The following is a 14524-nucleotide window of genomic DNA, read 5'->3' as shown; positions in this document are numbered from 1 at the left end:
TCGTGAAACTACACTACCCACTACGATAAAAATAACATTAAATTGAAATACAAACACAAAATACCAATGCACATAATGCTTTAGAGGCTAAAGACAACATGTCAATAATTCTAGTTCTTCAATGAAATGTACTCAAACTATCACTAAATTTATTGTATTTGTTTGTTTCCTGTCTTTTTACTTTTCTTTCGCTTGTATGTAAAAGGTTTTTTAATTTTTTCCTTACATTATAACCAAAGACTTTTTGTTTTAAATTCTTATTTTTTTGTTAAATTAAGCTAATTACTAATTGTAAACATGAAAATTGTTATTAACCAGTAAAATTTATGAATATTAAAAAATATTGAGGTAAAATATTATTTATAAAATCTAGAAGTAAATGTTTATAATGAAAGGTAAGATACAAAAGTTAAGCAGAAGATATTTTTTTTATACAAATGGTTGTTATTGTTGTCATTTTTGGTCTAAAATACATTTATATTTAATAAATGTTTACACACTCGCCCATAGATGTCTCTAAATAAGATATTATTTTCTATGCAATATTTTTTTTAATTACCAACAGATGTCTCTATCATAACATTTACATTTAAAAAATTAACCTCTTTTTGTTTTCTTGTGAAGAAATATTTAAAATAAATACAAATTTTTTATTACCTTGACCAAGCCAGTCCATTGTACACTAGAAAACAAACTCCAGAGACGACTCCAGCCAGAACTCCAACTCCAACCCCAGTCGACAGCATTACAGGAAGAACTTCTCCTGCGATCTTCATATTTATCACAAGTAATTATCATAGAATTTTAATAACCATCATCTTCAACCGCCTCCACAACAAATCTGTAAAGTACACAATTTTAGTATAAATCAACACAACGCCGGCGAATGAACTATTTTAACTGACTTCGTTAATGTGACAACAGTAATTATATCGAATGATTTACAACGCACAAACAGTCACACCAATAACACTCGTTTACTACACATTGTACATTATTGATATTTCATCGAGCGTATCGTAGTTACAGTATGTAACAAAATGGTTTATAAGAGAGTTTTGGATGAAATAATTTTTCAATCTTACTAGGGGGAATAAGCCTACATGCCTTTGTGGTAAAACGAAACGGCAATTAATGGATGTTGTGGCGAAGAAACATGGAAATTAGACTCGGATTAAATCGTCCGTGGCTTATCAATTAATGGTCCGTGAGTCGTTTGTGAAGTCCTGCGCTCAATTGGATCGATAAGCGAAAATCCTCGATAACATTTACGAGATTTCCTCGTAATGTTTTTGATGAGTGTGTGATACGAATCAATGTTCAACACTCAATATAAATGTGGCGTCTAAATCACTTATTGTTTCATTTATGTCTGGTACTTCTGATTAAACGTCATGCTTTTAATGAAATAAATATGTGCCAAGATTACGAAATATTGACTCATTAGGAAAAATGTCAGAGAATTTAATTAAAAAACATCGTTAGAAGTTTGTTAATTAACTTTAATATCAAATTACATTCAAGCTGAATTGCTCAAAAATTGATTATATTTTATCTTGCGGTATATTTTGTAAATCAGATACCTTTTAATTAATATTTGTTAGGTGCTTTCTTGATAAAGTAGAATTTTTTAATGATTTTATTTTTATTACACATCTGACCAACATGATTTAACAGGTTTTTATATTGCGTCATAATGACTATAATACAAACAAAAAACATCTATGGTGCACACATATAAATTAATGATTAACATCCCACCTATTTCCAGCTCATCATAACCATCGCCGAAAACAGCATTGTGTTTGGCAAGCTGGATGGATTGTGCAAGAGGAGCGTTCTCAAGCGCTGACATTCTGGCCGCGACATGCAAGATTAAGGGACGCGATCGCGACTCTCTAGGATGATGAATGACGCGAAATTTGAGCTTGAGGCTGTTTACAACACAATATGAAAATATAGACTCACATCACCAACATCCAGAGAAAAAAGTTCTTGCACGCCTGTTCGAACTGAGGAAAAAAGTAAAACAGTTTATGCGAAAGCAAAAATCTGAGCTAGTAGAGCCTTTATTAAAAGATTAATTGATGGTAAAGCTTGCAAATATGGCTAACATATTAATCCTACTCAATAAACTCAATATTTATTTTCAGGGATCTTGTACGAATATTTTTACACGAAATTAAAATGACTTTTTGGGATAGTCGCGCACAAAAAGAAAATATAAAAATGTTTCTACTTTTGGGAGAATTTTTGAATCCTGCTGATGGCAACCAGAAGGTCATATTCAACATTTAAGAGCATTAACCGAAAACTTTTATAATTTATTTATTGAAAATGAAGATCCACGTAAAGGTAACCTTTAAATTAATAATTCAATCTTGTGAGTCAGAAAAGTTGATTGAGTTGTCTTTTGATGTCACTCTGGTGTCCAAACATAAAATGTAATCACTGTCGTAATTTTGGAAATCCCTCGATAAAGAATATCCCTATCTGAGTTTTAAATCTTTCAAATCGTTAATCGTTTTTTCGTTTTTTTTGTGTGAAAAGACTTTCAGCCCTGTCAGTTATAAAAAAATAAACAGAAATTGTGGATACTGCCCCTTAGCATTTTTTTATAACAATATTACGATTGAAAATCGAATAAAGCACATCTAAACCAAATTTTGACCAATATGAGAACGCAAAAAACAATTATCCCTTCTCAGAAGTCAAAAATCCACGTCAAAAGCAATAAAATCGTGCCGTCGCCGTCGCAGTGGGAACGCTCGTTAACGAGCGTTCCCACTGCGACGGCGCCGACACGATTTTATTGCTTTTGACGTGAATTTTTGTCTTCTGAGAAGTGATAATTGTTTTTGCGCTCTCCTATTGATCAAAATTCGGTTTTAATATACTCTGATCAGCCGTCTTATATTATAATACCATAGTAATATTGGTAAAGAGAGCTATTAAATTTAAAAAAAAGTATAATATTGAAATGCAGACAAATTATGGAGCAAAATGTGAAATTTGATGTCTGTCCATGATTATTATTACGCTTATTTTCCTCTTAGAGATAAGTTTACTTAGTTTATTTTGAACTTGACCTAATAAAAGTTCTAGAACTATTTTACAACTTTCATCAGCTTAGGTTAGGTTTAAACAGTAAATGGACGTTTCGCAACTGCCAAATTGAGTTACATAGACATTTTCGAAAAACACTTAAATTATCAATTTGATATTGAAAATTACAAACTGCAAAATTTCGTTTATAATTTTCAATATCAAAGTATTATATAAAGTTTAAAGAATCTTTACATTTTTGAATCTTAATAAAGTTATACCTCCGTAAGCATATTGCTAACTTTAAAAAAAGGCTCGACATAAAATGCTTTCGAATCACTGCAACAATCTACTTATGTTGAAATTTAAAATGTCTATTAATTCTGAAAAGACTGTCAGAAAAACACAGGATCGAACATATGCGTCTTAATGGGCCATAGTATTTTTTGTGTATTCTTGATTTATTGCAATAAAGACAAACTTTAAGAAATGATCCATAGAAACGACACATTCAAGTTGTTCTAGCACTTGTTTTTTAACACAAAGGGTTCCAAGAGCTCCGCAAAATTGCCGATGCAAGTGCGAGAATTCGTACAATTTTGTACAATATTAATTATAATTTGTTTTTATAATTTTTTTTACTTTGGGCGCTGGGCCCTACATATGTTTAGAGCCGACCCTGCTTGTAGATATATATTCATATATTTTTTAAAATTCTTCTTAACGACAAGGAATACTTTCCTTCACATTTAGATTCCAAACAATAGAGCCATTAAATATTATAGTTCATAGAAAAAATATAAAATAAATATAGTAAGGATGCGATTTACCAAGGAATTATTTAAAAATATATGTGCATTTAAATAAATGTCAGAAAGTTGCAGAAAGTTATTAATAGGGTGTTCCCTGTTCTGACCAATGATCGCTCGCAGTAATGCACAAACAGTTCGTTTTATGGAGCAATTATTTTATAATTATTTTAAGGACGGAATAGCGTAGTCCGTAAAGTCTCAGACCAGTAACTCTGAGGTTGCGGGTTCGAGGCGAATTTTTATTTATAAAAATGCGCTATTATTAAAAATAAACCGGCCCCAGCTGCAGTTACATATATTGATTATAAATTATAAACAATTTATTTAATCTGTGAATGTGAGTAATTGATATTTAAAAAAAAGTGAAAATGAACTGAAATTAAAAAAAAAACATTTTTATGGTTTTTTACTATTTTATAAAAAAAATTTTTTTTTATTTTTTATAGAAAAAATAATATATTTTATTTTTTTATTTTCGCATTTTAAGTTAGAAAGAATCATATTTAATATTTTTTTAAAGAAAAAGTGGTAATACATAATATTAAAGTATTTTAAAAAACACTAAGTTTTATATTAAATTAAAATATTTTGATAAAGTATTTCTAATTGTTTTATGGCTAAAAAACTTTTCTTATACAACCAATATGCAATAAGATTATTGCCGCAAAGATAAGATCTGATTGTAAATATGTCTCCGCATATTGATATATCGTTTCTATTTTTGTAAGTGAAATTTATCGCTTTTTAACACTTGAACTTGATTAAAATATATTAATTAGAAATTTATAAATAAGTTAGATCTATTTTATATACAATTGATTGAAAGCAAAACAGTGTATTTGGCTCAAAATAATATTTGCATATTTTGAAAGTGAAAATATAATGAATCCAAATTGCTAATATTTTTTTTTAAATTGATCATTATTGTTATTAGTAAATGTGTAGATTTCTCATTTTAACGGAATCGATTCGTGACTTACATTAACTTTTTATTTACGTTAAACGGCAGTTTTTTTATAACGTATTAAACGTCACATATTCATATTATTATGAATTGTTTAGAACTTATCATTTAAATGTCATGTATGATTTTTATAATAGTTTAATTGATCATGACAATGTGACAGTATTGAACTGTCACATTGTTTATTTTTGACATAATTGACAACATTTAGACAGTAATTATCCCATAAATGTAACATAGAAAAGTTTTTTTAATATCTTAATTGAGTCAATAAGTATTAAACTGAATATTGTAAATACATACATTTTATTTGTTATGTAATGTCGCTTAAACTTGCAAAAATTCACATTGATTAACAAACAAACACAATGTAAGTTAGTTTTTTTTTGTACACCGCCATAATTATTTTGTTACAAGCAAAGGTCAAAGAATTATAGCAAAACATTGCACAAGCGTTGCTATCTCGTGTTTTGGCAAACGTTGCGATCCATCGGTTGTTTTTCGCGATTATCTCGGCTAATTAAGAAACCCGTGTTTGTGTAAGTCTGATTACTGATCTGACCCGGAGATTTCGATCTCTTTTTACCGTTTCGGCTCTCGTTTGTCTAAGCATTGTGGATTTGTGGACATTGCAACAATTGCGAACATCTAGTTGCATAGTTGCACCGAGACTTAATTGCAACAATGCCATTTTTCGTGTTTCACGTGGGAACAATTTGTGTTTATGTACCGCTAGGTAGGAGGTCAAGATACACTCCTAATTAAGGGGTTATTATAATTTAGTTAAAGTAAAATGTTATTGATATTGAGTGGTAATAAAAAAAGACCGAAAAAATAATGTCCATTTATCAAACTAAACATTTTATTGCTAAGTTTATGCTATAATATATCATTGAATGTTGATATATGTTTGCGAATTTAGCAAAAAAATATAAGGATTCAAAAGTCATAACATTTTTTTTTTAATATATTATCGACTTCATATTTTTATGGTAAATATATTAAACAAGCAGGTTCAATTATTACTTAAGTTAGCAATATTTATGAATAATTATCCGTTTGTTTATGCATATTTCGTGTTTCAAATAATTAGAATTTTTTTTCAATATTTCTTGCATTCAGGTACTTTTAAAAATACTTTATACGCTGATCCTTTATTGTGTTGTCTATGCGTACTAATAAAATCAACGAGACGACTGTGTACAAAAATTATTTTATGCCATTTATATTTTCACTTTCATTCATTATTTCTTGGAAAAAATATTTTTGAAAATACGGGTACCAAATCTTTTTTTTTGAACAATAAAACCGCTTCTGGATGCCTTTTAAATTTTTATACAAGGGGCCAGAGCATCACTCGTAAATTTATGCCAATGAAATATATACTTATTCCTATATTAATATTTAACAGAATATAAAAAAAATAGTTTGATTTAACTAGTAAAATATAAAATGCGAAGCTAATCACAAGACTTATTTCATGTTTTTGTCATTTGTTGTTATTGCATAATTTAACGTGTTTTCTAAATACACTGTTAAATATTAAAATAAAAACTTTATAGATAACGTTAACGAACGCGACAAGGTGATCTACATTCCATATTCAAAAAGATCCAACAAGTAAGGCAACTCGGTCATTTCGACCGGGTCACTCTGTAATTACTTTCGCATAGTTAAACGAACTGTACTCATATCGCAAATCAACCTGTTACCGGCAATTATAACATTATAGTTTGAAAAGCGATGCGACATTTCAAAATCCAATAAATCATTGTTCATTATGAGTGCTCTCCCGAACAACTTTCCTTTTACGATTCCAAAAATTCGCCTCAAGGACGAGCCCAAATTATTTTCCCATGTTACGCAACCAAAGGGTGGTTTCGATTCGATTATCCCCCCTCCGCGTTTAATGTTCAAAGTACCCCAAAGGTCTATAAGCGAAATATCTATAATAGAACTTTGCCACCACGGACAGGGCATTAACTGCACGGACTTAAATCTTGGACGCGATTTGTTCGAGCCGAGTTTAAAATTGAAAGTTTCGACAGTTTATCGAAAGCTAAATGCAGCCTGCTTAGGAAGATTAATCTAATACCTCAAACGGGGTGAAAATAAAACTTTCATAGAAAAACGACGAGTGATATAAGTCGCTGACTATTGACCTGAAATACATGGGATCAAATCCCATATGGATCTTAGTGTTTCTAAATCTCTATAGTGACTGAAAGATTGTCTTATATTGATCATCACAGATTAAATTTACTTAGATTTTCATAATCTCACGAATGTATATCGTGATTATTAATTAAAATCAATGTATACGTAGGAAATATATATTATGTATATGTAGTAAAAAAACTTTTTTAAAAAAAAAATCTATAAAATAGTCCTATTTTAAATTTGAGTATTGCTTATCTCCATAATAGTTCTTCGTAATAGATTGTGGCACATGAGGCAAAAAAAGATAAAATACAAATTTTGTTTATGGGTATTGTTTCATTATACGCAACAACTTATTATTTTTTTCTTAATGTAAACAATTCCTGAGAAATCAGAAATTTAAATAATATTAAGATTGATTTGCTGAACAAGCAACATTTACCAACATAAATGTTGTATGTTCAAATTTATGACAACCTCTACTATAATAATCATAAAACAGGAGCTTGAAAATAATACTAATATGAATTATAAAAATCTAACACCTATTATTATTATTATAATTTTTAGAATGAATAACTATGGTATGTATTATATTTAAAGTCTGTATGTTATACAATATACCGTTAGTGCAATACTGCATATTCCATAATCCAACTGTAATCAGTGACAATACCATAGAAAGCTTAGATTTAATTAAAAGCTCTAGTTATGTATTAAGTAGCACAGAATTATTTATATAATACAATATATATCCCAAGATTATTTTTGATTTTTATTGCGAGAAAATATAAAAGAGTTTCGGGATACTAATAAATATAGTATTTACTCTAAGAAATAATGAATTTTTGAAAGTTGATAAGGGCCGTGTCGACAATCGAGAGTCGCGATCGCGTCCCTTATTCTTACCCGTTGTGGCCATCACGTCAGCGCTTGAGAACGATTATTTTTCAAGAATCATCCAGCTTCTTAATGAGCTTGAAAAACACAAGGATGTTTTCGGCTATTGCTACTAGGAAATGGACATTGCGTGCATCATAATGGTTTATTTTTTAATATTCAATGGTATAATTATTGCATGAAAAATTTAACATTATTTTTATGAGAGATTTATTTCGAATTCTGCTTTCGAAGAATAACTAAATAATTCAATTTTTTTGTCTGGTGAAAGATTCTGGATTTTGCAAATATTTAATTAATGACATCAATATTTGGTTTCTTTGATTATATCGTTTCTCTTCAATTTCCCGTTGAAATTTTGAGCTTAGCTCAGAATTGATATTTTCCAATTGTTTTAACAAAAAAAAATAAGACCCCTTTGGCTGTCAATATATATCGTAAGACAATTGTCAATAACAGATTTTGCTACTTTACAAAAATGAAATAAAAAAACCGTTTGGATTATCAAAAAAGGAACATAGCCATAAGTTGTATTGCATTCTGCCGATTTCCATTCGTAATTTTTTTTTATTGAAACAGATTCTTAGATTACCAGCGCAAAGATAAAGCCGCTGGCCAGTTAGAGTAATAGGAAATCGTAAAAAAATGTTGGTCATTCAAATACTTTCGATCTTCCGATAAAGTATGCATTTTTTCGAACATCTGCCGCGAGCATCTTCGGAAAGGTTTATTATCTGAGTGTTTTCTTTTATTATTTATGCAAAAATAGGTATTAAAAATCTGTAATCAATATTTCTTCATTCTCAGAACCCTATTAAAATCTTTCAAAAATTATGAATATTAGGCATAAGTCCACCTTTACTTATGCAGCGTTATAAAAAGGCAGTGGTTGTAAACCTTTTGAAAATATTAGTACAAATGTGATTTTATATAATAAAAAAATTGTCGAGAAATGAGAATTTTTGATTTGACATTTTTCTCGAGAAATAATTTTTGATAAAAAACACTAGTGATGAGTGTGATATACAGGTACGTCATTTAGGAAGGTGAGGGCATCCCGTTCCCTTCTTGAATTTGGTCAGAAAAATGTATGTCATTTGATAAGATTCTATAAATCTTAATAAAATACAAATATTAATTTTTGGATTGCTCTCCTGAAAGAAAATCTAAAAATACAGTATCCCAAAAATATTTTTTAAAATACGTAATTTCAGTTAAATCAAATTAGAATACATTTTCATTGGTAGATATAGAAATATATAGTAGTTTTGCCAGTAAAAATACAAATATTTTAGTAGCGAAGTCCAAATACATTTTCACCAGTAGATATATATCTACTAGTGAAAATGTATTGAAAATCGCTATATTGTTAAAAATTTCGTAATTTAAATTGTAAAGTAAAAATAAAATGTTACGCTAATTGTAAATCAATTTTTAAACATCAAAAGTATCGAAAAAAGGTGCCGGATCTTGTATCGCACGTTATATCAAACATACATATTATTTACGCTTTTCCTTTAAAGAACGAATGAAAAATCTACATACCAAAATATTTTCCTGTTAAAAAAGTATTTTTGGGTGAATATTTGATGTACATATAATGATAAATTGTTATTCAACGTTATGCATATCCCAACATTTATTTGACAATGCTGAATATTTTACAGTAAGTGTAAGTATAGTTGAAAAAAAATGAAGAATTCGTTTTTCAATGTAAAACAACAGTACATAATTACCATTTACTAAACTATTCAAACTATACATTTGCCATTTTCAATCATAAATAATTTAAAATTATTTATGTTAATTTTTATATATGTTTTCTAGAACCTCTAATGTAAAATTAATAAGTTTAAAAATCTGTTTTAGAAACTTGATTGTAAAAATAATCACTAAAGTACTATTAGATATGAATTTAATTATAAATTATTCATAAAATTCTCTAGGAAGTGATGAATCATTTTATTTATGTAACTATAATTTTAATCGTTTATCTTTGCAAGCGAAAGTGTTATAATCAATTAATGCAAAAATTAGCTACGAATGGTAGAGTGATAACTGTAAATAGAATGTCTTTTCTATGCTAAATACTATTCTAATTGAATCGGTAAAACATTTTTAAGTGAAAGAACTATTTGAATTTATAGATATTATTTAAAAAAAACATTATCATCATAGATATAATTAGATAGATAAATATAGTGTCTACATAAAACGCCATTTATGTTTGCGTGTCCGAATAAATTGATACATTTCTATAAATTCTCTCGATTGAAAAAACTAAACTATTCATTTGAATCATCACGATAAGTAAATATTCTTATGAAAATATACTGATGATAAAAAATGCAAAAAAAAATCTTAAAAAATGTTATTTGTATGCGTCACATGATAGGCGTTATCGATTCGATCGATCAATTAATTGATATGTTTTTCTGTGTCACATCATCTGACAAAAATGAAATTTCTACACAAATATTAATTTTATACACTATATTTAACTTATTAGTAAAACTAATAAGTTACTTTTAAATCTACTTCTAAATAGGTCATAAAAATATATATCTTAGATGTACTACGTCTGACATTGAGAGATACATAAGCAATTGTGCTAAGTTTTATAATTTACACCTGAGAAGTATTTCATATGTAAATTTCGTCTATTTAATAATATTTTACATACAAGGTTTTTTCCTTATCAATGTTTCATTCCGATAAGATTGTTATGATATTATGGCGAACTATTTTTTTAAATACAGTTTTATTAATCTACATTAAAACACGCGAATCTAATAAACTACATTGAAGTTCATGAACTTTTGAATCATACTTTTTCATGCTAATTCGAATATTACACAACTCAACCAACTTTAAAGTCAACACTTCTTAAATTATTCATGCATAAGGTTTTATATAATATTGATTCGGTTACATGTAATTTATGCAAACGTTCACTTTTTATTATTATTCAATTATTTAACTCATATTTTAATTTGACTTATATATGTGTTGTCACATTTCTATGTTATGTCAGTTAAAAGACTATTAAAATTATAGCTGTATGAAACACGTACACTGAATTGTTTATCACGGTTTTATCGTTTGTGTGTGCACCGATCGAAAGTTTGTGAGCAACTGACACCTCTTGCTCAGATTTGCGACTCATGTGACTATCAAAGATTTTTACGTCAAGTCCACCTGTGCACGCAGCTCGTAACAAGTGTGCCTAGTTAAGATGATAATCTACCGGGTGTTTGAACAGTATTTACAAATATTTAGTTTTTATTAACATATTTTTTAGTCGTCGTAAAAACTGATTTAAACTTAAATCCATCTATAATACATAAAACGTCATTTATGTTTGCGTGTCCAAATGAATTGATACATTTCTATAAATTTTCTTACATATACTCCTGCGACTGAAAAAACTGAACTACTCATTTAAATCATTACGATACATAATAAATAAATATTGTTTTAAAAATATTCTGAAAAAATGTTATTTGTACGTATCACATGATAGGCGTTATCGATTCGATCGGTCGATTGATAGATATTTATTTTTGTGTCATATAAAAAAACAACAATTTTAAACACACCTTAAATATATTTTTTTAGTACCGAAAAAAAATTGGGTTAGGCAAGCTCGTTAAGAAGCTAGATGGCTCTTGCAAACAAAGCATACGTGAGCACTGAAATCCTATCTGCAATGAATAAGAATAACGGTTGCGATCGCGACTCTCTAGGGCAGTGGTTTGCAAACTGTTCTGATTTCCGACCGCATATTTTATTTATGGCTAGACTTTTTTTACTTATCAGCATAATTTATCGGGATCATTTTTCGGGAGCCTTGCGATAATGAATCTGAACATTAATAATGATTAAACACATTATTTTAATATATTAATGTGTAAAATACTTTAATTCAATATGAGGTATGTGCTTGTAAAGAGCTTGTGATTTATTATATAATCAAATCTATGATGAAAACTGTAAGCCTTTGATTATTTAGATACGGTACACGTTCTGATTTATTTTTTTGAAAAATAAGAATTTTCGATTTCACTTCTCAAATTTCTCGAGAATTTTAGAAAAATTTTGATGCATAAATATATGTATGTAATACAGTAAATAATTTCATACATCTTTATATATTATGTATGCTAAATATTTTTACTGTTATCGATTTTTTTCGATTTAAGCATATAAATATTATTATTATAATATTTAAATAAAATATAAAACAAGTAGAAGGAAGGTAAAACATATATTATCTATTATTAATATATGTACGAATAATAATTCGATACATTATTACATATTATTTTTAACCCATACGTCACGGTGCCTCGAAATGAAAAACGTCATCCGGTGGGGTCGCTCAACTACCCCAATCATTTCAATAACCCTTTAAAAGCACATGCAATCTAAAGTGGAATCTGATAATGTAATTGTTAGGCCATTGATAAATTTTCAATTTCTTCAATGAATTTTATGGATTCTAATAATTCAGTCTTGAGAGTCCTTAGAATTCATCAAGCCATTAAATAATCTGCGAATAATTTCTTTCCCCATTTTACAAATTTTTGTTTTTGAAAAACCAATACTGAAGTCATTCTTTTTTTGATTGCTGAAAGATTCTTTACTTTGAAAATATTTAAATAATGACAGTAGTAATGACATAAATTCTTTGATTATTTAGTTTATTTTTAATAGTCAGTTAAAATTTCGAGCTTAGCTCAGAATCTTAAAGCGAATATTTTTTAATTATTTTAACAAAAAAATTAAGGCACCATCGGTTAACAATGATGTAACATCTTCTCTACTAAGATTACTGAAATTTAAGTCACTTAGTGCTTTTTTAACTGTTGATTAATTCGTAAAAAGCGGTCTAGCATTGTGTTCCAACTAGTTTTCACATCTAAAATGAGGTTCAATTATTTTTCAACTTCAAATACGTGCTTTTGTAAAATATTATTTCGTACGGAAAAATATTTAAAAACACTTTTTTAATGACGTTTACTGCTAGTTATTCAACCAAATTTAATTTTATATAATAAAAAAATATTTTAAATTTACGATTTGGCAAATTTTGGAAAAATTCTCAAGAAATAATTCTTGAAAAGAAACATTAGTCACACGTTGTCCTTATCATGTACTGATTGTCCAACAATCTCTCCGAGCGCAGGTGGAGTAGCTGGCGGAGGGATGATGTCCAGTGGATGGTTTTCTGAGAGATGTTCCTCAATCTTCGTTCCTCTATCGCTCTCTCTGGCCGTCTGCTATTAGTCCATAGGAAACCGGCCTTAAGTATCATATGTATGGAAAATTGTTGCAGTCGTTTATTCGACCAAGGAAATATGTCCACGCCGCTAGAAAGTGACTTCTGCTTGATAAACATATTTGAAGGTCGAATTGTGCAACGGGTTAAATGTACCTAAGCAATGGTTTTTGTCGTCTGGTGATATATTGTTTCTCTGACCGCAACAAAAAAATATTTTTACTCAGCATCGTAGGGTAATTACATTATTTTTTCTCTAACATACGAAGATTATTGTGGTTCTTCGTTTTTAAATTATTTTGTCACGTTCATCCATATTATTGTCGTGGTTATGGAGATTGAAGTGCGCGACTTTAAAAAATAACCCCCTCAATGGCTATTATATTTATAGCTCACTTTTTTCTGTATTTAATTTTATGTATAAAATACATCTTAACTACCCTGTACGTGCACTTCCAATGTTAACGTATGTAACTCACGCTCACCGCTACTATACATACCACTCGGAGCAATTCGCTTCTCAATTTCTTTAAAGGCGTGGAGAAAATTGGACTGAGGGTATCAAAAAAATGCAGTAAACCCTTTCCCTCCAGGTGTATAATAAACACACATATATTATTCTTCGTGCGTTAAAAAAATCGTTATCGTCCAATCGTTTTGCCTGAACCGCATACCAATCGACCAGGAAAAGTCTTATACAAAAAAAATAAGCCCGAGGGTTAATTTATATCATATTTCTTATTCGTACATGAACTTCGTAAATAACAAACCGTTACTAATAGCAGGCAATCGCAACAAGGCGAAACAAACTTGAGAAATTTCGCTGAAAACTCTTGAAAATATATATAATATATAGTACGCTACTTATACTCATCTCCTAGTCGGCACCATATATATCACGAGCTTGTCAGATTTACACCCATTTACGAATTTTGTAAAGCAAACTCGTAATCTTAGTAGAAGAGCTCCTATGCGTGTGTTTGCCAAGAAAACGATTTCTAAATACGTCTGTATTGGTACGCATACATATTTTATAATATATCTATGCTAAAACGTGAAATAAAATACCAAAGTATGAATCAACATAACCGCCAATAATCGAGCTCACGTTTTAAAAATAGTTATAGGACAACATTGAATCAACGGACACATTGTTTCGATAGAAAATCATTCAGGCTCAGATTATCTACACGATATGCAATTTTGCTATCATTCAATTGAGCAATTAATTAGTGAATGTCACGTTGTAATTTAATGTTACGATTTATGCGATGAATATGATTATGTGACCGCTATAAAATTACAAGTATTATATATGTTTGCACTACGCATATTAGGATAATTTACGTGAGTAAGGTATTA

General features: G+C 29.0%; 1 protein-coding gene across 2 annotated transcripts in view; it reads right to left on the bottom strand.

The window, feature by feature from the left end:
- Window positions 1-11053, bottom strand: part of M7BP (Myosin-7a binding protein) — a 61193-nt gene extending 50140 nt beyond the window's left edge. For both annotated transcript variants that reach the window (XR_015810217.1, XM_088188669.1), the window contains exons 1-2: window positions 10956-11053; window positions 658-841 (exon numbers count right to left, since the gene is read on the bottom strand). Coding sequence is in view for 1 of the 2 variants with exons in the window: in XM_088188669.1 (XP_088044795.1) it covers window positions 658-776 (119 nt within the window). In the remaining variant the exon portion in view is untranslated. The remainder of the gene's footprint in view (window positions 1-657; window positions 842-10955) is intronic.
- Between the last annotated feature and the right edge of the window lie 3471 nt (window positions 11054-14524).

Source organism: Plectrocnemia conspersa, unplaced genomic scaffold (assembly GCF_051122295.1).
Source record: "Plectrocnemia conspersa isolate PC_06_02 unplaced genomic scaffold, ASM5112229v1 ptg000001l, whole genome shotgun sequence".
Taxonomy (NCBI): Eukaryota; Metazoa; Arthropoda; class Insecta; order Trichoptera; family Polycentropodidae; genus Plectrocnemia; species Plectrocnemia conspersa.
This window is presented reverse-complemented; position numbering and strand designations above follow the sequence as displayed.